This window comes from Oreochromis aureus, linkage group 12 (assembly GCF_013358895.1).
Source record: "Oreochromis aureus strain Israel breed Guangdong linkage group 12, ZZ_aureus, whole genome shotgun sequence".
Taxonomy (NCBI): Eukaryota; Metazoa; Chordata; class Actinopteri; order Cichliformes; family Cichlidae; genus Oreochromis; species Oreochromis aureus.
Genome location: NC_052953.1, coordinates 25886377 through 25913917, shown reverse-complemented (window position 1 = coordinate 25913917; position 27541 = coordinate 25886377). Strand labels below are relative to the sequence as shown.

The following is a 27541-nucleotide window of genomic DNA, read 5'->3' as shown; positions in this document are numbered from 1 at the left end:
CATCAGGACATGGTTAAAACACCCCAGAGGCCTCCGTTAAATTATTTATGAATAGATGCATGGATGTTCTACATTGTAGAGATGTTTTATGGCTTCAACTCACAAGTTGCAAATTAACTGCAATACGCACACTGGCTGACACATTTGACTCGTGATTATAACTCAAACCACAGATTTCTTTCTCTTTTTCTTTCACCGCTTTATTGTTTAGCACTGATACTTGTTTTTACTTCTTACTCATTGGCAGGTTTATCAAGACATGTTACAGTTTCAAGCACATGAGCCAAAAACTGAATGAGATTTGTGGACTGAAACTTTTAAAGAAATGCAAAGTGTTGCTAAGCTTATGGTAGAGGAAATGGGTTTTGCCATTATGGATAGGTAAATTCATGTTAGCTGTAAAGCCTAAACGACATTATTGGCTGATGTCTTGATGCGTGCTCAATCATCCAGGTAAGTAAATCCCAAAAGGTTGATTCTGGTCATCTGGACGTAGCGTTTTCAGTGGGAGAAACGTTTCATCACTCATCCAAGTGACTTCTTCAGTCTCAGCTGATTGCAGGTTTCCCCAACCTCACAGCCCATTTTTCATTCAGTGGGATAACTTCAGTTATTGTGCAAATGTACTGTTTATAGGGTTGGGGAAACCTGCAATCAGCTGAGACTGAAGAAGTCACTTTGGATGAGTAACGAAACGTTTCTCGCACTGAAAACGCTACGTCCAGATGAACAGGATCAACCTTTGGGGATTATTGGCTGATATTAGCTATAGCAGGTAAAATAAGTACTGAACATGTCACCAATTTCTAAATATATTTCTAAAGGTGCTATTGACATGAAATTCTCACCAGATGTCGATAACAACCCATCCAATTCACACATGCAAAGAAATCAAACTATAGAAACACAACAATCAGGTGATCGGAGCACAGTGTGAACAAGTAAATTAATATGTCAATTAACACATCTTCTCTTTGTTTTATGTGCAGCTTGTGTATCAGAACATCGGATCTTTGCATTACCAATCATTGGTATCTGTATCAATGTTACAAATAATGTATCAGTTAGAAAAAAACATGTTGTTTGATAAATGGGATCATAATCTGAACATATAACCTGCTTGGTTAGCACACATAATGATAAAAACTGTACAGTGTTAATGTGTGGGGATTACAGTTAAATAAAGATAACAGTGTCTCTTTGTTATGTTTTATTTTGCTCTGTGTCTTTGTCACTGGCTCTTACACTGTAGACACTGAACTGGAACAAGTGATGTTCTTATGTTTTTTTTGTGGGAAGACAATTATATGTGTCTCTGTGATACATATATGCTCTCTTCTTACACTGGAAAATATCTTTAAATCTAAGAAGGTGAAGCACGTTCCCACTCAGACAAACTGGTAATTGCATTTGCTATAATGATGCAGCTGCCAACACAAGGATTCAGCCTAGTTTTTTCGCACTGGTGAGCAAATATTTTGCCCTGTTCCTCACTGACTTCATGTAAATTGGTTCTTCTACAAAGACTCAGTGGTGTTGGTCAGGATGTGACACGAAGACCCAGCAAACAAATAAGATTTGGGACGGTTTTCAGGGCCTGTGACATCAGCCTTAGCTTGGGGGCACATTGGGTGGTCAATGCATGTGACCTTCTCATAGCGGGGGCTCCATAACCCCCATCCATCCCTATTAGAGGACACTTATCAGGGACAGCAGCCAGAGTGACACACTCCCAGCTGGGCTTCCCTGGAGAAAATACTGTGAAGCGCAGGGATAAATCCCCACAGTGCACTGAGGTGTGTTTCTGTGTATGCGTGCATGTATATGTCTGTACGTGTGTGTGTGTGTGTGTGTGTGTGTGTGTATGAGTTGCTCTCTGCAGATAGGACCCTGTGACTCTGAGATATGCACAGGCTCATTAATTAGAAGCTCTCATTATCCCCCCTCAGGCTCCAGACACTTAATCAACACCAAGCTCAAACTAAGACACATGCATGCACGCACTCACACACACACACACGAACAGCCATCTCACAGAGTCCACAGCAGGCTCCATTCTGACACAACATCATCTAAGAATACAGCTGTGTAAAAGAGGTGAATGAGTAAATGCTGATGAGGGTTATTTGTTTTCAGTGATGTACGGCACAGCAGAGTGGTGGGTGTCATTGCTGTTTAACACTTTCATTGTTCTAATGTTGTTAAGCATTTCAAAACAGATTCATCCGTCTGCCATGTCACGCAGTGGAAGCAATCCGTCAAATACCGTAAATTATATTCTTATGTTTTAAATTTCGATGCTGGAACAAATGAGCTTTCAAGACTTTTTGCTTTATGAATCTCGAATGCCTGCGAGGTTTACCGAATGTCTGTTCTGCCGTCTTCCAACATGAAGCACTGACACTTTATAGCTACCGAACAGCGTGGTGACTGCCATGTTTGTACTGTCACGTTAACCTGTAAATATATCTGTACAGGGGATGTTAGACATGACATATCCTTGTGTTAGTGTGTGTTAGTGTGCGTGCTTTACTGGTTTAAAATCTCAGCCCCTAAAATTAAAAGGATGCTGTTTTTTCACAGAGGGGACGACGGTGCTCAGCGACACTCTGATGTTGGGACTTCAGAGTGAGAGCCTGTGCTGGGATAAATTACACTCAGACATTTAGAAGAGCTTTTGGATTGCTATTCTTCAGTCGTGTGTTAAATACCTTTTCAGTTCTCCTTCTATTCAGTCGCAAAGTGCGACAGACAGGTTGCCAGCTCTAATAATACTTCTGGGTGGAGCCACAGACAGTGTGTTTAAGCAGTTCAGATTTATGATGGGATGATTCCTCCTCCACCCAGTTATGAAGTTGTGGAAGAGCGTTCTTCCAGCTATGAAGTATAAGGCATCTAGCAAATAAGACGGGGAATGCTGTGAGCTCAGCTCAGTAGAATGACTTACATGTACAGTTAATAGTCAAATTTCACTTTTACGAAATGGCTTTAAATGCACCTGTGCAAGATGAGGTCAGTTTGGGACATGAAGCGTCTGAACAAGGCTGCTTGGGTGTTGATTGCACCCGATCGGGCTTTGTCAGATCTGAACCAAGAGTTTGACCAAATAAAATGTGTGGCTTGTGGAAAAGTTTATCAGCTATGAGGCATTTTACTAGAAACATTTTATGATTAAGTGATGCAATGACATCCCTGAAGTGGCGCCTCTCTAAACATTTTGCCTTCGCAATCCTCAGTGACGACATTGGCCCACAGCGTTGTATCACAGCAGTGCAAACTTCTGTAGTAGTAGAGCGACAGACCTTTGCGCCCTACTTGAATTAGTTTTATTGTAATGCAGTTGTCCAACGCTAACAGACGAGCCTAACTCACCAACCCTCTGAACAAAACATACAGCAGAGACATTTTTGAGGGCGTTATTGGCAAGAACAAGAAAAGGAAGCGCAAACTTTTAAACAGCTCCAAGTTGTGGAAAATGAAAGAGGGGGGAGAGTTGGGGGCGGGGGGTTGGTTGTTTCCCTCTGAAGGCTGGAGTCTGATTTCCTGTGCGGCTGTGATTGGGAAAGCAGAGGCACGCACAGGGAGCCTGCTTCTGTATGGAGATGCCAGATGACAGGCTGTTGCTGAACAGCGCGCTGAGCTGGCCTTTGATTGGTCACCAAAAACGCCTTTTATGAAACAATCTCCTGTGTAAACCTGCTTTAGAAAGTGGGGCTTTAATGTGTGAGCGTGCGTGTGTGGATGAAAGAAAACACAAGTGTAAATAGTATCTTAGTGGTGTGGTGTGCTGCACAGACCCAACAGGAGTCATTTGTGGCCATGGGAATACAAGCTAGGGAAAAATATAGACACTGTATAATATAGGCACACATAACTCCCACCTCTTTTGACTACAAATGCGTGCTTTGATCGCAGTACCAGCTGCGGATGCGGATGCAGTGACAGTGTTTATGTTCATCCGAGTGTTTCATGGACTCATTTTGCACAGCAGGAGTTTGTCCATCGGACCATATGTCAGCTTCGCCCCTCCTCCTGCTGCCTTTTGTTATCTTGGTGACCCCTAGGTGCACTGCGCACCCAGCTGACCCTGAAGACACACTAGTTTATTGACAAACTCACAGCTCCATAGAGTCAATTACCTAAACCAATTTAAATCACAAGCCTACTGGTTAAACTGGTTTCACCTGCACTTCAATATTGACCATTTCTTTAATCCAGCTTTCCCCTTACTTTAAGATCATTTCTGAAAAATAGAGAGAGGGGCTTTTATTGTTACTCTCTTACTGCTATCATGTATCTGGTGATGAGTAGTCTATGTTTTTGCTGCAGGAGCTGGGTTCAGCATCATTAGATATGTTTTTCTGATGATAGCAGTGGTGCACTGATTGAAAAATTCTTGGTATTTCTGATGTTTATTTTTAGGGTTTTTTGTTGTTCCTCTTTTATTATCAGGCAACAAAAGCAATATTCATTATAAATGAATACCTGAACTGTAAAAGTTTTGAGCCCCTCATGACACTATTGTTGAAAGAGCACTTTTAATCATAGAATTTTATAAAACTGAATCACAGATTAGAAGATTAGAAACTGGTAAAAGGCCAGTGGCAGAACGAGACACTGATAATTCAACACATCGCCTGCTGATAGTCATTCTTCTTCAGTGTGTCTCTGACGGTGATTCCAGTGTGTTGTTTGTTATCATTTCCTCTGTTCTTAATTTAAAAGAAGCTGGTATTTTTAAACCGTGCTCACCAATAATCTTTCGCGATGTCAGATCTCTGATGTGCGGTAACATATTGCACAGTTTATTGCACCTGACAGTTCCTCTCAGCAGGAAGAAACACGTAAAGTGTATAGAAACAGGGCTGTAGCTGTCACCAGTGTCCAAGGCTCTCTGTCCTTTGTAAACTGTACCCTTTATGTGTGAATTCAGTCTCTTCTTGCCATGAAAATATTCAAAAATAATCAAGGACAGTAGCTTCTATTGAGAATGATCAAGGCAGCAAGCTCATGCAGCAGCACTGTGTAGTGTTATTTGAATTTTGTGAGCTTATTCACACCCGTTTATACTGTGATGACCTGCTAACCAGATTCACTCTATCATTTTTCTTTGTGTGAGGTTGGACACTTAAATTTTTTAGTGACCTAAGGTCAACAGCCGTCCCTCTTTATGTGGGGGTGCACAGCATTACCAGTCCAATTAGCCCACATATTTAAACAATATCCAACATTTTGAATGTCTGTTGTTTACAAAAGTGAACACAGCATCACAGAAAATGTGAAAGAGAAAGCGATGGATGCATCGCTGCTGCGAGCAAAGGTGATTACCAGACAGATGAGCAGCTGAAAAAATGGTGACCAATGTGCAAAGGCTATCGCAAAAGACTACAAAAACAAACTTTAGCTTCCATTTATGTTTCTAAGAATTTGTAAAATTGTATTCATATAAAAAGTAGTGGCTGTCTCCAAACATTTAACCTGCAGAGTTTGTTTTTTATGTTAGATGCACCCACCTCTTGGCTTTGGTAAAGTATCCCAGATTCATTTATTTTGTAGGGATGTGGTCACGCTATAGGAGATTTTTGGAGAAAAATAATCACATCTTCTTTAGATTCATACTGAACTGAACAGCTTTAATCAGCTTCTGTGTGACTATTGTTTGTTGGAGTATGAGGTCTATACCAACAACTTAAACTGACAAGAAGGACATTTCCTGCAAATCACAAAACCCTGTCCTGTATTTAAAGCATGTTGGGCTGCCACAGCAATTGGCACGTGGTAAAAGAGACTGCTCGAGGATTTAGGATCTAGGGATGTGTCCTTGAGCGACGCACCAATCCACAGTCCGCCTCCTGTTTGGGTGGCAGCACCATCTAAGTGCGTAAATGTAAAGCGTACTTTTTGGCAAGTCTTTGGACGGCGGCGCTATGACCCTGCTACCTTACGACGGCTCAGCTCCACTGCTACAAGTCTCTAAACTGTGAGGCTGGAGGAGCGCAGGGAAGGAAGTGATCAGAAAGCTGTAGTCCAGTTTTTCTTTTCTTTTTTTCTTTTTTTGGCTGTTGCGTGAACCAGGATATCCTTCCAGCTGCAGAAATTCCAGGGATTTTTTTTTGGTGCTTGAACCCCCCCTTCTCATAAAAGTAATCCTTGCCTGTCGCGCCGTCTCCACCGACCTCTGTGTGACTATTTCTCTACGAATACTTCCAAAAGTGTGTTTCGGCCGCTGGAAAACGGGATTTGACCACTTGTGTTGAGTGTTTTTGCATTTTGGTAGTCATTTCGCTTCCCTGTGGTCTGCTCCGCATCGACTAGGACAGATTGGACACAGTTTATTCGCACCGCGCTGGACTAAATTTTGTAACCTACCTACTTATAGGGAAGACTACTTCTTCTTCTTCTTTTTCTTCTTCTTCTTCTTCTTTTTGAGACAAAACTTTAAGAATAAATTTTCCTGAAACAAGATCCCGATTGGTCCCGGTGGCGCTGATCTTGCGTGCCGAGTGAAGAGGGACCGGGTTCATTACGGACTCCTACTTTGGATTTACGCACAGGAACCTTTCACCCAAACAGTGTCAGTTGACACAATGTGTCTCTGATTTATCCTCCGAGCTTCAGTTGTGGATTTAACCGTTGTGTGATTTCTGTTGACTGTGCTGTCTACCCCGAAATTGCCGCAAAGCTGAGAGTCGCACACCATCATGCATAGCTCCTTGGAGAAAATCTGCTGCAAAATCGAGGGAAGTCGAGAGGCAGCATGACTTGCGCTCTGGATTTCTTTGAATCTACATTCCTTTCTCATATAATATCTTAATGCTGTTCCATTTTGGTTTACAAATATGATGAAATGGCAGCCCCGGAAGAAGGTGAGTGTTTCTGAGATATTTTGATGATAACGTTTCTCTAGTAGATCTCAAGTTGGGCAGAGGGGCTCGGCCACAGACTGCCGCTCTGCCTGTTCGCTTACTACAAATGATCGGCTACACCTATAGTAGTAATCACATTAGCGTTGTGCACTAAACTATATTAAACTGTAGCCAAAGCAGAGTTTATAAGGACGAGCAAGTTTCTGTTCCGTTACACTTTGATCTTTATGGATATTTTCTGCCACAGAAAATCCGTTTTAATGATTCCGAGTACAGTAATCACATGTTAATTATAACATGTAATTTAATTTCACATTACTAGTGCACATGCCGGGGTGTAAAATGTGTCATGCACTGACGAAGACCATGTTAACCCATATACTGATGTCGTGTATGCCCTGTACCTCTTTACAACATCCGACAGCCCTGCGTTCCTGATCTGGACTAATCAAGACATCAGTGATTAATGCGTGGGGCAGTGAACCTCTGCAGTTGTGGGAATATAAATCGCCCAATCAAGTGTCAAAATGAAAAATAATCTCGTCAGGTTTAAAAGTGGGTGGAAAAAGAAAGGAAACATTCTGCTAAAAGTTTCAGAATATACCGGCACCACTTCTTAAATGCCTCTTTTAGCATTTTATTTTCTCTTTAGGATTACTAAAACATGTGTCCGGGTTTCTTGTTTCCAAGATCAGATATACATTTACTCTCAAGGTTGTATTGTTATTGCTTTCTATCACTGCTCAGTTTTCATAGCCGTGGGGTATTACAGCATGGAAAATATCTGAAAATCATCTGGGGTCTGTAAAGAAAAAAAGAAAAAAAAAAGGGGGAAAAAAATAGTAGCACAAAAATGGCTAAGATTTGGATTTTTACCAGCAGGGGGCACTTGTCTGACAAGAAACAGTTTTTCCCTTTACAGAAGCAGCTTTACTCTGGTCTGGATTCAAAGGAGAGAAAAAAAAATATGAAAGGATGAGTAAGTCCTTTCCTTCATTTGTCAGCTGTTTTGGATCATTCAGAAGACTTTGTTCGACAGCAGCATAAACACTTGCAGGATTTTTCCTCCTGGCCCAGATCTTTTTTCCCCTGCTCAGCTGCAACTTGATGATGATCTGTCTTTGTGGCTATTCGGGGCACTGGTAAATTAACAGCCTAACCACTACCACTAGCGCTGGTTGTAGGTCTTCAGTGCTGTTTCCTAAATTAGATCTCTGTGTTGTTTGTTCTTCATCAAGTGTCATTAATGTGGCTAATCTCTTCCTGAAAGATGAGATGAAAGCAAATTATAAAACCCAAGCTCCTTAATGTTGAATTATCAACACAGAAAATAAATGTTGCGAGCACGTCCTAATGATTTCTACAGCTGTGCAGCGTGTCTGCCAGAGTCATCCGTTAGGTTCCCCCCCCTTTGAGGACTAAAAGCCTTTCCACGCTGCAGGAACTGATTTCTACCCCCAGCCCTTCAGTCATGTGTACTCAACTTGAAAACACCATAAAGATACACTGTCTGTCATATGTAGATTATTTTTTGTGGATTTCAGTGAGGTGAGTTGCACCAGAGCGCTCATTTTGGGGATTCATTTCAAAGAGGAAAATGGTTACTCTGTTTCGCCTGATGTTGATTAATTAACCTGTTGGTTGTATAGGATGCTAGATGCATATGGATGAGCACAAGCACTTAGAGCAGAAAACGCAGACCCACAGAGCAGTGTTCAATATTTTGAATTGCCATGCAAATAGTGTGTGTGTGTTTCTGTGTGTCTGACATTGTCTGTTCACCCTGAACTCTGGTACGCTGCCAAAGATGTCATCCAACTAAGGTAGTGCAAAAAAAAAAAAAATCAACCAACAAACAAAAAAACATGCAGTGTACTGGAATAGAAAGCAGCCATTGTGCTCCATATTGTGGAGAAAGCAATTTCTTTTGAATTCAATGCTCACTTTAGAAGGTGCACACAAACTAATTTCACAAACAGTCCTCGAGGTCCCCGCTCTCGTGTTTATCAGCTTCTCTTTCTGTCTCTTTGCTACACTTGTAGAGCGTGAGCAATCAATAGAAAGTGTAGGAGAGTCATATTGATTCAGGTTGAGTGTCCCATCCACCTCCTCCTAATGGATTATAGTAATGAGTCAAAATTCTTAATCTGCAATGTTGAGCAGAGAGAGGAAATGTTGCCGTCAGAGCGGGTTGTCTGTTGTGGAAAGAAAGGAGCGTGAAAATGCTTTCATTCAGGGGGATTGTGTGATTAACTTTTGATTTGACAGACTTGGTTTGAACAACTGAGCTGATTAAGAAAGTCCATGTTATAGAAGCTTAAAACGTGGTTGGGAAGGCATATGACTAAAGGCTGCTTTAGACTTTTATTTCCAATACTGGTTCGGTAAAGGTGTGTGTAGTGATAATCATTATTTTCCACAGAGATGGCTTATTTTTTGTTGGTCTTGGAAATCTCCTTTCTGTTTGAAGAACTACTTGTGTTTTGTGTTTGCAAGGGTAAAAAATGCTGTGTGGATTTTTGTGGCTGTACAGCAGTAGCCACTGCAGTCCTTTTTGGATGGGTTTCATACAGGGAAGTAAGCATTAAGGAATGTCGTCTGTGCCTGTCCTGTAGGGAAAGGTAACTCAGGAAGTCAGCTAAGAGATGGCACTGTGCCTGCACTGGCACTTTTAAGGCACCGAGTTACACCCAGACAATGAAGAGCCTGTGGGAGTGTTGCTTTTAAGACAGTGGATATCAAAAAAAGCTGTTTTTTGGTGTCTCCATATGTTTGTGCACACAACTCCAAAGAGCTTTGGACATTAATTATGGACTTGGCAGGAAAACTAAGTTCTTTTCCTTACCCATGATTTTCTTTTGCTGAAAAACACTGCACTCTCCTTTCTTTGCTGCCAAATGTGTTTTCAAGTCATGGTCACTCCGTGTTTTCTTGGGCAGAATGGCTCACAACCTGTTGGTGGTCTTAAAAAGCCAGCCCCTGCATTTAAAGTTCACATAATACCTTGTGGCAGTGTGACCAAGTCCAAAGGAAGTTACTGGTTGTTTTTGTGGTCGTGCCAGATGTTTCTGTGGGTTCTACACAGTTGACATAAGGCCTTTTCACCTGAGATGGACAGGATCCCCTGCTCATGTTTCTGTGGCAAGACTCATTTCAAAGTCTGACTTTTATCATCAGCAGGCGTGCTCGTACATCTCTGGCCATGTTCATTGACTTTTTACCTCCAGGATTTTCTCATGCTGCTTTTCCTCTTTGATTTGGTATTATTTATGAGCTCACTGGTGGAGGGGAAAGGGCTATCTCCTCCTCCCAGTTCTCCATCAGTCCGTGTGACGTCTCATGGCTGGCAGCAGCACAGCAGTTTTGGAATACATTAAAAGCAGGAAACACCCATGAAAATCTGAAAACAGCGTTGGAAGACAGATATCTGATGAGCGAAGAAAGCCAGCGTAGCTGTCACTGGAGGGAGGACTCACTTGGGAGGACGCGGGAGTGCTGGGCAAAGATTGAAATACATCAGGGAACAAATGAATGGGGGTCTAGATTGTAGGCTCTGTAGGAAATAAGCAGAGCGCTGGGTGGATATTGCAGAGAAGAAATGGGATTGCTGTAGCGCTTGATGGCATTTTTAGGTGGTTGGGATTTGAAGGAGAGAAAATGGGGACAGGCTAAGAATAAGAAGGTGTAAGAGATGGTGATTTGGAGATGTGGAGTTGAGGAGTGAGAGGCCCTAGAGTGATGCAGCAGGTATAATTAATGATAGGGAGTGATAGCACCTGCTGTTCCTGATGTTGCGCTGTATTTAAGGCCCAGCACGCCAAGCGGAACTGGATATGGCTACGTGACCATCCTGCTGCCCCGTCCCCCCCTGGGGAGCGGAAAGATAGGATGGGGTCGGGGTATTGGGTCAAGTTAGGAGAGCTGCAGCGTGGGGAACATCGACTCAGCAATGCCGCTGACATTTATGTGCCGCACTTGCTCCGTTAATCCCGATCCTCTGCCTCCCGCTGGGAGGGCTGGACAGAGATGGAAGACAGAAAGAAAAGCTTCCTGGAATGCTAGGCATCCTCTTTCTCGTACTGTGACGCAGTGGTCTGCAGGCATTTGCTGGTAAGGCACTCCTGGGAGTGTGCTGTCAAAATACAACAGCAGAGACAATGGTGACTGGGCCATCCTGCTCTCATTAATCCTCATTCCTGGGACCTGCACATTCCACTGTGAGTGTTGAGATGGATTTTTGGATAGCAAGTGGTAAATACAAGAATTGATTTATGTGTAGAACAGTCCATTTGTAATGTTTTCCTCCGAGCCTCAGAGCACTCATTTCTGATTTGCTACACCATTCCTTCTCCCTCCAGTGATTCTGTTTGAGCAAATGGACCCATGTTTGAGTTTATTGAGGTCATTGTTCCAGAGGTGTGGTCAGCTGCTCTTGGGGCTCAGAAGGTGCCTGTCTCTGGGTGCCTCCGCGGGGAATAAGGCGGACCTAACTTGATGGACCACATCAATTGGAACACATTTTCTTTTTCTGTGAGGTGGAACAGTCCTCTGTAGGACTTAAGCTGAATTCTTTTCAGTCTTTTCATCAGTTAAGCTTCTGTATTATGTACTCAGTCGTGCATGCTGATGAGAGCCAGCACTTTAGACATAATCTGGGTGAAACATGTTTTGAATAAGGGCTGTCAATGGCACTGGAGCCACATCGCTTCAGCATATGGCCTTAAAACATGCATACTTTTCTCTGTTTCACAACATTTATCACAGCGCAGCTGCCAAAACCACAGTCTCTACATTCCTTTTTAACTCCACACTGGACACTTTCCAGTGGGTCCTGTCTCGAGGCCCTGCAGGCTGCAGCTGTCTCCAACCAATGCAGTCTGTGTGTTGTGACAGACAATCGCGTCTAGTGTGTTCCAAAGGGGGCCTGTGATCCAGCCTGGATGGAGACGTGTGAAGAGCACCACTAATACCACCCTGTCTCATACTGATGCCCCTAACTCTCGCTAATTCCATCTCTTCTATTGTCAGAGATGGAATTCATAAGCCCTTCTTTGAAGGCTCAATTTTCCAGGAGTGTGTCCATGGCTTAGCTGTTGCCCTTAAGCCTGGACTTGCCGTTCCATTCCATGGATTGACAGCCTCCTGAGTGGTCAGCGTCTTGTCCTTTCGGAGATTATTGATGATTATTGAGTGTGAAAAAAAGAGCATAACTTAATTAACCCCCGCATCTTCATGATCACTGCCCACTTGGACAGATGGCACATAGTGTAAGAGAGAAGCAAACAAGATTAGCCTGAGCCCCTCTCGCCTCTTAAGTCAGAAAGAAATAGGTGCTGTGCACTGTTTTTGTAGTCAGACTGTGTAGCAGACACACACACCAACAGCCTCAGCAGAGTGCTTCTCCAGGGGTCACAGAAACAACCAAACCCAGAGCAGATTGTTTTAGTTCCCCTCACCATCAATCTGGCCTAGCTGGCCCTGCCTCTCCTTGCTTTTCTTGCCACATAGGATATGGCGAGGGTAGCAAAGAAAGGCTTTTATTACTGGCTGTAAAATCCCACAGAAAGGAACGAGAAATGGCGCTGAGCACGACCCATTGAGCCTTTTCTGTCTCCGCTTCCCAAGGCTCGCTTTAGTTGCTACTCCCTCTTGTAAGTTTGGATATATTTATATGAGGCTTATACTGGGATATTTATGTCAGCCATATGTTTGGAGCTGCTAAGATATGTGGGCCAAGAGCACTGCCATATCCTCAGCGGGCTTGTCTCCTAAGGGAGATTCACGATTCCAGTTTCTTTAACAAGGCAGACAGACAGGTGGTGACTGACAGGCCCGATGAGATGGAGTCTGTAATGAGGACTACAGAACAAACCCCCATGCTTCTTCTTCTCAAATGATCTCATACCTCATAGATTTTATATATTTAAGTTGGGTTTCTGTTGCAGTCTAATAGAGATGCAGCCGCTTACAGCACAAGGCAGCGTTCGCATGCCCCATCGTCTCACTTTGGCCTCTCTCTGTCCACAACTGTGATCCAGAAACAAAAAAGTGTATGATACCTTTTTCTGCGTAATAAAAAATGTAGCTTACATTTCAGTGACCTTAGCACTTCCAGCTGTAATATATCACTGCTTAAAAATGATACATCTGTAAATGAATATGTGTGTGTCAACTCGTGTATCCCGATGCGTTTGCGACTCTTTTTTTTGGTATTTGTCTTGATGTCTCTTGGAAAAATGTCGTCTTGACAAGTGAGCGATATCCTCGTGTCAGATAGGACATGATTGATGCAAACCGTGCGATATTATAATCCATCAGATAGCGAATCGTTTTGTCTTCTCCTTTTCCTCCTGCACCGTGTTATTCCCCTCCTCCACTTCTCTCCGCTGATCTATATTCCTGCGGCTGAGGTCAGAGGCCACAATAGAGCGGCATTGTTCAGCAGTCTGGAGAGTGCTCCAGTTACCGCTGTGAAATCTCAAGCATCAGCAACTTCTTAGCTGTTTAAATATATTGTACAAGGCTGAGCACTGCTACAGCGGCTGACTAGACACAATGTCTGCGGTGTGATGTTACATTATTTTAAGCAGTGTTTTAATTTATAGCTGCGTGAAGTGTGTTTTCTGCCTTTTCTTGCCACCTGTTTGGGTGTCCTCCATGATGAAATGATGCAGAAGGGGAACACGTATAGTAGCGCTGCTCTGTGTTCTGCAATAAAAACACCAAAAATGGTATGCACACTCATTCCAGCTGCTTCACTGAGTGCTTCAGAAAACATACATGATCAGTCACCGGAACAAAAGAATGTAACTTGGCACACAACAGTTGGTGTAATGGTTCATGTGTGAAATTACCCTCCCAATTTACATATCGGGAGAGGCCCTCCCTCCCACTCACTCTGTCTTCCTATGAAAAATCACACATTACACAAAGTAGACGGCAGTCCTCTCCAGGAATGAGGCTAAAATACTGTCTTTACCAGCACAGAAAAGTTCAGCTGTCCTGCATCGCTGCATGGAGCTCAGCTAGTAAGTTGCTGAGTCAAAATGTTGAGCGGTGTAATGAATGTGCGTGCTGTTTTAGATTTTACAGACGCTGAATTCTTCTCGTTTGTTGCCGCTGGGCTGTGCACGTTTTACAACCGTGTGTGCCCCGGGGACATCATTGTAACATAGCTATGCTGGCTGGCATTTGGACATGTGAAATTATCCATGCCTGAGTCTTGTCAGTGAACATGACTGCATGTGTCCATCAGGCTCTGACCAGCAGCAGCAGCAGCAGCAGCAGCAGGCCTCACCGGGCTGCCTGCTCTAAGCAGATCTGTGGAAGGATACAGCCGAACCTGCACACAAACTTCCTACCGTGAAGCATTTTCTTCCACACAACTTGGACATTGTATTATTTATAGCATCGCAGCTAGTTAAACAGCTCCAAACTCATAATAATTCATATTAGGTTCTCAACTGCAATACAGCTTAACTATACTTGGTTTGAGCTGAGCTGTCGACATTTACACCGACAGATCTATTTCCCCAAGCTTTCTGCCACTCCATCCTCTCCTTCCTCCATGTCTGCATCGTGCTGCTGCTCCTATAGCTAACAGAGTCGGGCCTCAGGCAGAGCAGGTGCAGGCTGCTGTGATGGTGGCTCTTCTGATGCACACACACACACATTCATGGCACACTCGGGGGAGATTGGTTGGCTGTGTACCACTCTCAGTGAAATGGCAGAGCAGGGTTGTTTGTTGGAGTAGAGAAAATGCTCTGTGCTGGATTTATTTTGCAGTCTAAGTAGAGAGTGAGCAGGTGTTTAGAAATTAAAGCAGCCCTCCATGTGTCAACGCGGTCTCAGTCCCCGAGGAACAATTTAGATTTGGTCAAATCCTGTTCGCTGCAAATCTGTTGACAGTGTCGGGTGTTTTTCGGCCAGTTGGTGTTGCGAAGCGTGCCTTTTAGCACTGTGGTAAAAATCTAATTTAATAAGTTGGATTGTCCCTGTTGCTGATTAAATTACAGCTTTCACGGCCTTAATCAGCACAGAAGGACCGAATCTCATGGTGTGTAGATGTCTTTGGGCAAAACATGGCTCAGTTAATCAAGAAAGCACATTTTCAAAAACAGTAAATATGCATTTATAGGTGTTCTCTGAAGAATGCGCTGGATATCTCATCTCAGTATTGAAGCGCGACATCTCTAATCTCCTACTCGTCTTGTTTCGGTGGTGTCCTCTGTTTTTTTTGTTTAGTTTTTGTTCATGCTGTGCTTTGTTCTGGAAAAAAAACTGACTTGACATTTAAAATGTATTTCTAATCAAAGTGAGAGACCAATGTAATGGCTGCGTGAATGAGCTGTCAGTCTGCCGACTCTCTACGTGTGACAGCTTTGATAAAATACTTCAGTTCTTTATTTCTAACACACATTTCATAATTGGAAAGTTAAACAATAGTAAAACTGCAAGACTTCTGTGCGGCATTTAAGGTGCCGCTTTTCCTCACCTCGCATCGCACCCGACACGTGTTTTCGCGTGAATGGAGTTTGTCAGTCCTCGGAGCACTGTGTGGCAAACCGACAGATGGACTGGCAGGTTGACAGATAATGGAGATGTGAATGTGGCGGGCAACACTCCTTCTGAGGCACCTCTTTGACTGTTATCACAGCCACTTGTCCTCGTTCCCATAAAGAGAGGCTCATTTAATTTTCCGCCCTCGTTTCCTGCAATGACAGAAACTGTCGCCCCGGCGCAGGAAACGCTCATGTCGGAAAACTTGCACACAACAACACGAGGCGGAGAGATCTCTTTATACCTTTTTATAGGACTGTGCACATTCTGTGACTACTTCCTTTTTTTTTCCTCATTAGCTCTTGATGCACATGCTTAGTTATCACAATCAGGCTGCATCTTTAAGTGCTTTCCTGTTTGGGAAATTAGTGTCAAATGATGATCTTGTTTGAGTGCCTCTCTCTTCTTGGCATGTGTGATGGTGAGTCCCCCGGGGATTTGTGAAAAGATTCAGATTGGAGGGTTGTTGGGGTGGGGGGTATGAAACCTGATTAGAATATGGTTTGAGTTAATTAACCAAGGATTTTTTTCCTGATTCCGTCTATCTATGTGTAATCTAATTACAGATGGTGGTTTTCCAGTTTCTATCAAATGAAAATGTAACTGGTCCCAAAGGGAGGGTGTGTGTTGTGTGTGTGTGTGTGGGGGGGGGGGGACTCCTCCCATTCATCTAGCCACACACCCACCCACCTCCTCCTGGGCTCATCGTCTCAAAGCGGTATTTGAGGAGTTAACAGATGTGATGTCACAGCAATCAGAAAGCTTTGTCTGTGGATTGTGCTCTGCTTAGCTCTGCCCCCAAACTGCCAGCACGTCTGTCAAACGTGCTGTGGGTGTGTCGGCACTCGGTGAATTCGAAATGAAAATTGTACTACATAGCTTCTACATGTGGCTTCAGACAACTAACACTTGTGTGCGTCGTCCTGTTGTCTGAAGCAACAACACATGTGACCAGCTCAACACGGATGGCGTCATGCTCTTTGTTTTTAAAGGAGAAGCGTCGTGATTAGGCGCTGTGGCGTTGCTCTATAGGAAAATGTTGGACTTTAAAAGCGTTTCAGCGTGGACTTCAAACGTAATTACGAACAGATGGAGGACCTCGTCCCTCTTTCCGCTGCCTTTGTTCTGCCGACTCCTCTCCAGCTTCTTTGCATCTTACTGTCAAACTTTTTGAGCGTAGCGAACTTCTCCGTGCTGACGTGCTCTTTTGTTTCTGCTTGTTGAATATCTGAGCAGCTCTTGTCATGGTAGCTGATTGGAAAGATCAAGAGCCGCTCCTCAGCTCCAGTCTCTTTTTGTATAAGAGAAGTTAAAGGCCAAAAATGCAATTCAAGCACTTCTGTCTTCCCTCAGAGATGACACTCATATTAGCGCCAACATCTTGCTTTCCTGTCTCGCAACTTCTTTTTTTTTTCTTGCCTTTTTTCTCTCTGTCTAAATCCAAACCCCCTCATCTACCTCTGCATATCCTCTGTGCTCCATCTTTATGTCTTTGTCTCTTAGGAAGAAACAGCCCTCAGCTGTAAATTGGCCCATTTCTCACATTTCATTACTGAAAGTTGAGGCAGGTAGAAGAAAGTGAAGGGGGGGCGGGTGGGTTTGGGAGAACCTGCTAGCCCAGCACATTGGTAAAAGTGTGAATTCATTAGTCTCCCCGGGTTCTGGAAACAAGAGAATCTGAGATTTTCTCCAATCAGCCAGAAATTTGGCTCTTACTGTGTTTCGTTTCATTGTAGAGTCATCAGCTTTTGTGCACAAGCATCTTATACACTGGCTGCAGTATAAACCAGAAGCAGGCGCTTTAACGCCAAACTTTTTTCTCCCCTTTCCTCAGTGGACTGGGCTCACTGGTTTCCTAAGTGAAGAAAAATATCAGGACATTTCCATTATTCTGCAAATGTATAAGTCCGTAAGAGCATAAAATTAGATATCTGTGGAGCATAAAATTAATTCTGGGACCTCTACAAAAGGTCAAAGGATATTTTCAAACTAAACCCACGATTAGCTCCTTGTTTGACATACAGCGTTAATGCTTGGTAAGAAGTTAGCCAGTGTGGAATTGCTATGTCCAGTCACACATTAATCCAGCTTTGAAGTCTTTTAAGTCTTTTGTGACCTACTAAGGCTCGCAAATGAATTTCTCATATTGTTCTGATGCACGTTTCAATAATGCATTTGAAACGTTATTGAAATGATTGGTTTGGAGGGGTTTTTTTGGATTTCGGCTCTCCAGTCCACCTACTTTCCATGGCGGTAGATTAGGGGAAGGAGAGCGTAGCAGCCAATTACAGTTATATCTTTGTCCTGCCCCGCTGTCTGTCTGCAGCCCTCTCCTCAGTCAAAAGAGCACCCTCTTTTACTCAAGCAGCCCAATTTGTCAAGATCACTCATTCAGATTGGTGTCATTCTGAGTGTCTGTGTGTGTGTGTGTGTGTCTGTGTGTGTGTGTGTGGGGCTAGGGTGGGGTGGGGGCTGGTGTCTGCCTTTTAGAGAGGGATGATTACGGCAAAAGCAGATGAAAGGACAAAATGCAGATGATCCTTAATCTCCTTTAGAGGAGTCGTACCTCCTCTAGCTTTTCTTCACCCCTTTATCTCGTGATTCTATTTCCCTTTCTTTCAAGGTCTTCCTCATGTCCCGTTGACCCCCGCCCATTTTTTTCCTCTTGATTCCTTTCTTTCTTGCTCTCCTCTCTTCACTTCATTATCTCCTCTTTTTCCGAGTCTGTTTCCCAGTGTACAGTTCTCATCTTTTTCTTTCTCTCCTCTTGGCATCGCACTCCTTTAATGTGTGGACGTCGTAGCTCCCGACCCCATGTAAATATGTAGGCTAATCTGGGCTTTCATTAGTTTGTGTACATGAATATTGCATGAATGGTTCTCCTGTGCTAGCCCAGATTAGTACTCAGTCTTTTCCCTTGGTTAATTGAAAACCATTATAGCTGGCTACAGTCAGGAGTCGCGCTCCGAAAAAGCTCCTTTCTCAGGCTGTGCTGAGGCTGCTCTGATCTACCCCCTCCCCTACCACCACCACCACCCTCCGCACCGCAGCCGTCAAACCCAAAGCCCGCTTTTCAAATGGACACCAATCAAAAAAGCTCTTCTGGGAGAGGCAGAGCAGAGTGGTGGGGAAATGAGGTTAAGTGTGCGAACTGACCGACCTTCAATATTGCAACGCCCTCCATATCAGAATCTGACAGCCCGTGAGGCTGTGGAAAGAAAGGGCTTGGTGGGACGAGTGTAATTGGACTGGGATACCAGAAAGTAGATGAAGCATTTAAGGCTCGGACCTGTCTATTTTTCAGTGCATGAAGCGTGTGAGATGACAGATTCACCTCTTTGGTTTTTTGACAAGAGCTTCTGCTTCCTTTTGGCAACAACAAACAATATACATCCATAATATACACTCTCAGTGCTTTATTAGGTTTGGGTGTTAGGAGCTTATAAAACAGACGCAGCATGTAGAAAATTTAAGCTCATGATTTTATGCCCTATATATTTTCTTTTTTCTTTTCTTTTTTTCGCTGCTGTTCAAAAATTCAGAAGAGTGTCTGTGGGGTGCTATTTTAAACAGGCCTCTCCCTTTTCTATCTGATCTCGAGTTGTTACTCGGGGATATGGGGGGTTGAGCAGAGTGTGTCGAGACTCTTTGGAAACAAGGTCCTCCATGTTGCCCCTGGTCACCGTCTCCCTATCAAGTAGCTAATTTTATGCAACCCTCATCATCCCTTTGAAACTGAAAAGAGACACAGAGAGATATTATCTTCGGGATGGTGCCAAAATAAGAGGAGGAAATTGAGTGGAAACTTTTGCTATGCATAAAAGAAAAGCGGTATATCATCACATGAGCATGTTTTCCTGCCCCCATCCTCTCCCCTCATTTGTTACTTTTCTAAACGTCTCGCTGTTGTCGGTTTTCCTCTGTATCGTTCGCTTTTCATTGTTTTGGGGTTGTTAGGAGTTTTGAGCGTGTGTGTGTGTAAGGCAAATATATATTAACCTAGATGGATCTATAGTATATGTGTGCATTCCTTCTAGAGCATCCTGAGAATACCAGCACCTATGAGTAGTATTAACCACAAACTTCAAGACACTCCCTGCAGTTTCATGCAGTTTCCTCAAATATGTGTGCTTTTTGTGTTAGTATCAGAATTCTGTTTTCTTCCTTTGCCTTGATGATATTCCGCTAGACACATTTACGTGTGCCGTTCCCATTATTTTTCTAGCTGAATGCCGAAGAGTTGTTGTCTACATAAATAAAAACATGTCATCCCCTTTTCCTCGTCCCTCAGTTTCCCCTCCCTCGTGCTCCGTTTCCACCACATGACTCTGCGGCGCTGGCAGGTTGGTGGTAAGGCTTCAGGAATGGAAATGAGATGCGTGGTGGCACTGTGTCAAAGAGCAGCAGATTGAACATTAGCCTGAATCGTCCAGCAAATGTTTGCAGATTTTTTTTATTCAAATTAGCCCCAGAATATTGGCTCGGGAGCCAAGGATGCGGAGAGCGCTCTGCAGTGGACACCTGCTCTATTAACCCCACATGATGTGTTTGGGTGTGATTGCATGAATTAACACAAGTAGGCGTTGGAGAATTTGGTGTGCGAGCTGTTTATGTTTTCCTCAGCCTGTGTGTATGTGACTCCGGAGAGCCGAAAGTTGGATTTAGCCACCTTTAAGCGACTTCTTAGTTGTTATGAGGAAGGGTTACGTCCACTCGGTGTTTGTTCTCCCTAAAGAAAACTTTTTTCTTTCTGTCTCAGGTTTAGTCAAACAATGACTCTGAACCTGAGGAGAGGGAGGGCCACTCCAAGCTGACTTCAGACAGAGTTATTTATGTTGTGTGTGCCTGTCGTTGGTGTTTGACTTATTGCAGGGTCACAGGATGTGGGTGGATTTAGGTGCTACTTTATCACTCTTACCTCCCCATTCTTAATCAAGTCACGTCCCACCCTGTCACTGCGCTGGGTCACCTCCAGTATCCGCATCTGTATCCTGTGTGTGTGTTTGTCTGAATGCATGGTGTACACTGTATGCTCTCCACTTGATACTATTGGCTTGGACCACACACGTCACCTTTCTCCAGACACTGAAGCCTCATTCGTTTATAGAATTAGGGACCTAATAATTCAGTCACTTGGTTTTATATATACAGGACAACTTTGCATTCACTGCAAAGATTCAGGGTCTCTGCTCATCTCAGTCTAGGTGTCTGATGTATTTTGTCTTATGCAGACAGTTGTGTACAGAAGGTCAAATGTGTGGACACGTTTGACCTTCTGGAGCTCCAAATGCCGGAATGAAAAAAGGATTTAAGAAATGAAAGCGGCAGTAAGAGACATACATGTATTTCTTCTTTGAAAAAAAAAAGCGAACACCTTGACTGCCATCAATTAGATTCGCGTTTCCGATATGTTATGCCAGCAATTTCAATTTCAGTTTTCTTTCTTTAAACAGGCGCGGGTCGCCTTGAGATTCCAAATCTAATTTTAAGGAGTCTTTGGCGAAACAAGCATCAGCAACAATGTGAAGCTCGAGAAAATCCACAGAGGAGGTTGAGTCAGATTTTGTGCCTCTCTCTCCCGAGCCACAAAGGTGTTACACATACAGCTTTGTTCACGTACGCAGCAGCATAAAAAGGAAGACCAGAAAACGGATGTGTAATATCCCACAGGATGTTGTTTACTTGGAAGGATGGGCTGCGCGTCGTATCGACAAATCAAGACAAATCAAGCCCAGTGCAGATTTGTGATGTCATATATTGCTGTGCTCCGTGTATTGCCCTCAGACTTCCCCCTTCCCCCTGTCCTTGGTTGGTTTGTGTGTGCTGGCAGTAGCTGGCCGCCTCTGCTTTTAACCTCAGTCTAAAGCCATGACTGATGGGATTCGCGAGCCTCCTCCCTGCTTCACCTCTCACGCATGATATATGTTTGTGCAGAAATTCAACTTCACCGGTTTGTGTGTGGTTTATTACGCCTCTCCGTGGGTGTGTCTGTTCCTTAACTTTGACCTGTGTTTGGCACAGTGTCATTTTCTCTCTCTCTCTTTTTTCTTCTTTTTCTCTTTGTGTATTTTAACTAGGAAGGAATAAGTGCCTGCAGCTCTCCGTCGCTCGCTTCTCTTGTCTAAGTCTCGGCTGACTAGATATCATGTCAGCCGGGTATTAAATGTTTAATGCTTGTGGATGTAGAATATTGCCTTCTACTTGTCCTGATTAAATATTTAGGGGTGTCTGAATGGTGCCTTTGACATTGCTAGGTGGTAAGGGACCTTGTTCACAGTGTGAAGTGTGGGAACATAACTGACTGCCAGCTGTCTATTTGGTTGTGACTACGGTGCAGCTGGGACCTCAACTGAGTAAAAGTGGTGGCAGACACAGAATGGGCAGTGAGAGGTGAGGTTATATTTATCCATGACCTTCCTCTCGTATAGAGAAGCTTTTCCTTTCTATAGCACAACCCTGCTTCTTTTTGAAAAGCCTGCTTTGTCCTTTTGAATATGGGACACCTGACAAGGATAAAAGCTGGATGGCATACAAACCTTATTTGGATGTATTCATATAAGTGTGAGCCATGATTTTCTTTTCAGTTTAACTTGACGGAGACAGAAAATGTGATTTTAAAACACTGAAACGGAGCATAGATTAACAAAAACAAAAGTGTTTCTGACTGCAGTAAGTCTTCCAAAGGATAGAAATTAAGGTTTCAGTTTCCAACTGGAAAACCCAGCAGGATACAAGTACAAAGACAAACTTGGATGAATATCTTAAAATCAGCCACTCACACACAAAATGGCTTGATCCATTTATCTGACATCTTTGTCCACAGTTAAAGCGGAAAAGATTGGCAAAGCAGCCTTATTTTTTTTTTTTCCAGTAGCTGACGGAGGGGGATCAGTCTGTAAACAAATCAATTCTGAATTTATTAAAATCCATTTAAAGTTTTTTGGCTTTCCTTGGTTTATCAAGTGCCTTTATGCGTTTTCTGTGAAGATAACAGTAGTCTTATGCTATCTTGCTATATAGCAATACACAGATTAGCTTTTATTGTGAAGTATGTAAAGTAACCCAGGTATGGAAATCCCAGTTTGTTGATTCAGTTCATCAGCGGTACAAAATGTTTTATCGCTCATCTGAGTGGCTTCTTCAGCCTCAGCTGACTGCAGGCTTCTCCAACAGTGCAGTTAAATAATGCTAACAATGAACCTCAAGCTTAGTTTAATGATTTTTGATATGCAAACTGTGATGACCATTAATCAGTGCTAGAAGATGTACTTCTTGACCATCTTACAATGCTGGGACAGGAGCCAGTTATTAGTTAGGTTTACAATCTCACAGCAATAAAGGAGTAAAAATTCCTGATATGTGTATTGAATAGATTTTAAGTAGCAAATGTAACCAAATGAAGAGATGTCCCAATAGCTGTCTATGAACTACGCTGTGCAAACCTACCCTCCATCACCCCACAGCATCTGGAAAACCGGATTGCTTACTGTGTTTAAAACCTGATCTTTAGAGCCCTTTCAGTTTGTCCAGCTTGGCTTCTGCTCACCACATCCTCAAAGCAGCAAGATGTGCTAGGGTATCAGAAGAATATCTCGACATGGGACCCCTGGGATCAAGTCAGGAGACACCTGCTCGCACCACAGACCACTTTACACTGCTGGCTCACACTGGCTGCATTGTTCTGAGACGCTCACAATAGAGAAATGAACACAGATGTATTCTGTGGAGAGGAGATGATGCATTTTTCAGAGGTTACAGTGTACCGAGCACCCTGGCGTTCTCCCCAGCATACACATCCATATTCACAAGGCAAGGACAATCCAGTAATGTGTCACCCAAAAACAACTGCAGTCTGCAACTGGGGAGATAAAGAGCGGAGAGGCAAACTTAGTCCAGCTGGAGAGCATTCCCTCTGGTCAACAGAAAAAGACAAAAGTAAGCTAAAAGCAGGTCTGACTGAGCCTGTCTGCTTGGCTGGTGTGTTGGATGAGCCACAAAGGGACACAGGGGATTGATCAGAGGAGGAGAGGACCTCCACAGGAACAGCCTGGAGGCAGGAGAAACCTTCTGCTTTACAGTCAGATCTCTTCAGAAGGGACAAATGCTCAGAGGATAAAAGGAAACTGTACTGATGTGATTGCTGCCTGAGCTCAGCAATGCCACATGATGAACGTAGATGCTTGGATCACAGTTTAGCATGTGCAGTCTCTTCTTCAGTGGTGGTGGCCTGGTCCTGGGGCTTTGGAGACACTCAATGCAGCATAATACCAGTCAAACTGGGCTTGCATTGTAACAGCCACAGAGCAGATGTGACTTAAATACGCCGAGTTAAAAGGGAACTCTAAACTAATAATTTACAGTGAGACTTGTTGTGGTCGTGCTCAGAATAAGCAAAATTTCATGACTGTCTTTGCCCGCTGCCTATTCTTTACAATATTCCAGAGGTTTGCGGTCGGACTGTAATGCTGTTTTCATTGTGTGGCTCTTCTGTTTGTGTTGGTATCTGTTTATTGTACCCATCATCTGAGGAATGTTGTTGTGTCTCTGCTTTTCATTAGCTGGGGGAGGCCTGGAGGGTAAAATCATAGGCTATTGTAGTGCTGTTGTGCATTTCCAATAACACTGCCCCATATCACAGTTCATTAGTGATTCTGTGATCCTGAGGCTCCGGCTTCGGCTCCGGCTCCAGCTCCAGCTCCAGCGTTTACACTGTGCCTGCAGGTCTGTTTGGTTTACACACTGGATGATCATCATTTCATTTCTCTATTTATTAGTCACCACTAAGTTGGCTTTATTTTCTTAAAATTTCCCCTCAAGACAAGCAGTGATGCTCTGCCTAGGCTTTAGGAAACCTTGTTGGGTGGATCAAGGTAGGATAAGTAGTTAAGGTATGAAGGAAGGTCTTAAAGGCCCTGTTATGGCTGAATGGTTTAGTCCTAATCCGATTGAGCAGGCTGGGGGGACTTGATTGGGCGGCATCAGGTCCTCACCGCAGGACAACCAGTGTGCTCACACCTGCCACTCCACGCCGTCTAAATGTTGTAGCTGATTACTGACAGTAATTAAAATTTCTAATTATATCTGATTCACTATCTCACAGGATTTGTAGAAATTCAGATTATTAGCTGCTTTTGTTTTGGCTCAATTACCCACTTGTGTCTCATGAGAGCTGTAGCTCGAAAGCTAGAAATGAGCCGTGCCAGCTCGGTACCTCTCGGCGAATCCGTGCCTTAGCACCTGCAGATGTTTACGACAGGTCTGCCTTTTGGTCAGTGTTATTGTGTAATGTTGAAGGGTTAGAACAAGGCGCCTTCCTGTGATGACAGGGCCACACATTGGTGGCTCTTGTTCGAGATAACTGATGAGTATTCAGAGGAATATGTAAACAGATGAGCAGGGTATAAGCAGCATGCCATTGGGGCTATTGAAGTTTAACCAATCAAACCCATGGAAAACACAATCAGGATTCCCAGATGGTGAAAAGAGGGGGAAAAACTTCTTGAGATTAAAGGCAAGAAAACCAGTGGTGGAAAACATGAGTGGCAGAAGCAATCCTCTAAAGCAATCTATAGCAGCTCGTCCAACCTTGAAGGAACGTACAATAGCCCGAGCCGTTTCCTCGGCATTAGCAGTCTTGTGTGGGATGCTGTATAATCTACCTGCCAGATTAAGATGACATGGTCATTGTCTAGAAGAGAGAATTGAATTATGGTGTGTGAAGGGGGTTTAAATGAGATTATGCAGAAAGAACTCATCCAGCATGCGTGAGATGTGCAAAGTCAGGGGCTCGGCACACTGACTACACTCTGCCGCTCACGCTCACACTTGCTGCACTTGCGCTCATGCAGGGTGTGCTGCTTTGCATATACCTAAGCACCAACACAGAAAGATGCAAATAACAACGCTTAGACATGCAAATGCTCGTCCACACATACACACTTGGCCTACATTCGTATGCCAGGCTGCAGTGGAGCTCATTCCCTCCTGCTTTTCTGCGTTCTTGTATGCAGAGATGGTGATTTTATTCTTATTTTGGTGACACTGCTTCTCCTGTCTGTGACTCTGTAATTTGCTCACTAATGTGTTTACAGTGCTGGCTTGCTTAGGGTTCCCCTAACATAAGTATACGGTCTAATCCCTTGGATGAGTGCGATTAGCCTAACAACACTGCAGCATATTTAGTACATGTATCTGTTCTGTTTAACAGCAGCTAATCTCCTTGCACCCCCAAACCACTGAGTTCTCGTGATCCTCCCTCCCCATGTTTACATTTAAACTCAGTCTCTTTTCATGTTTTACCTCGGGCTCTGTGTGCGTGCATGTGTGGATGCTTCTCTTTTTTACATTCATTACAGCGGTGGCTGATGCGTGCGTGTTAGTCTATCTACCTGTACATGTGCGCTTGGTTCCTCATCCGTGATGCAGTTTAAATTCTGTGGATGCTGTTCTCAGAGGATATTGCAGTGCGTGTACCTACCCTGGGGGGGGGGGGGGGCAAGAATATGTTTAGAGATTCTGCTAGAGCAGCCGGCAATTTATCTTCATTGATCATCAGGTGATAGGGTGCACAAAGGCTTTATAACAATGATGATGGTATCAATTAATCACATTTACGGTATAGTGCTCCGTCAGATAGGATGTGATCCCATCCTTCGGGACTAACACATATGCCCACGTGTATGTGTGTCTGTGCCTGTGCATCGGTTGAGTTTGGATGGATTAGAATTAGCAGATGGACTCGTATTTGCATTAGCCACCGGGGTGCTAGCACAGACGGAGTCAATCTGTTGTTCAGGGCTGAGACCAGGTTGTTGCCCACTAGGGTAGAGCCAGGCCAGGACACCCTGTCTGGGACTCTGCATTAGCAGCAGGGAGTTGGGGAGGGAGCAGTCTATATGAGGTTAAGGAGATATAAAGCAAAGGTGGAAATTTAGAAACTTTTATTCAGTTGCTCACTGATACTGGGATACTTTGAAAGGCAGCGAAAAAAAAATAAAAATTTGGACATAGATTTGTGCCGCTCTGCTAGAGTGAAGAAAGGGATATGACTTGAACATAAAAGGAAAGGAAAAGCAGGAGATTATAAGTTGAGGAAGGCAAGTACAGTGAGAGGAGGAGCGGGGATATGAGGGGAGCTCAGGAATCTAAAACCTATTGCAAGTGTTTTGGGGTCAATTAGCATTCTTCCTGATATATTCAGGCTTTTTGTTTCCCCTTTCTTCTCTGGCCTCTTGTGGTTTTTCATAGTCCTAAGCTCTCTGCAAGGGGCTGGTTACAGTGTTTTGCTAGGCACTGCTTGTGTTTGTGTCAGCCAGTCATCACATTCCCTGCAGAAATAGCCCAATCCTTCTTTTTCTCTCTTCATTGTTTCTCGTATATCTATTCCTCTCAACATTCTTCCTTTGAAAATTGATACAGCGTGCATTTAAGGCAACATTCTGAACCAGAAGAATGCACAACTCATCCAAAAGTTATGACAACATTTTTTCCCTTTCATTTTTTTTCCATTAAATAGTAAATGGTCTGCACTTTAATAGCACTTTGTAACCTTGGTGGTTTTATATAACAGACTAATGGCAGCCATGCTGCTATGCAAGGCACTGAACTGACTTTGTGAACTAACTGTGAACGCCTTGCCCAATGGCACTTCTGCATGCAGAGGGCCTGGGGATTGAGTTATGACCCTCTGCAGTTATTGGATACCCGAGCTTCAGCTGCCTCGTTAAAAAGCCCATTAAGCAAATACGGTATGCAATCCCTTTTCCCGGTGAAGGCAGTATATGTATGCAAGAGCTAACGTCTGTCCTTTACAGTAACAAGCTCCATTGTTATCCTGTACAATGCTAACAAATGAGTCTTCGAGAGGTTAAAAGCCAGAAAGGCGTGATTATTGCTCTTCGAGGTCCATACAAATCAATTTCAACTAACAAATAGGATGCTTGAGAAGCTGAATGCCTGTGTGGGCTCCATATAAGCAGATGGTGAGCATTTTTTTTTAAGACCAGCTTTTAAGTTAATAATTAGGAAGTTAGAACAACTTTGATACAACTCCAAGATGTGCTTTGCAGTAAAAGATGCTGTCAGATGCTTAGTGGATTGTTTTTGTAGCAGTTCTA

General features: G+C 43.6%; 1 protein-coding gene across 5 annotated transcripts in view; it reads left to right on the top strand.

Annotated features, from left to right (window-relative positions):
- Positions 1–27541, top strand: part of LOC116323928 (tetratricopeptide repeat protein 28-like) — a 180569-nt gene that overhangs the window by 51336 nt on the left and 101692 nt on the right. Inside the window, exon 1 of one of the 5 annotated variants that reach the window (XM_039620317.1) lies at positions 5706–6866. The exons of the other annotated variants lie outside the window; for them this stretch is intronic. Within the exon in view, the coding sequence (XP_039476251.1) occupies positions 6840–6866 (27 nt within the window). The 5' untranslated portion in view covers positions 5706–6839. Of the gene's footprint in view, positions 1–5705; positions 6867–27541 lie in introns of those variants that run through there. 5 annotated transcript variants of the gene reach the window in all.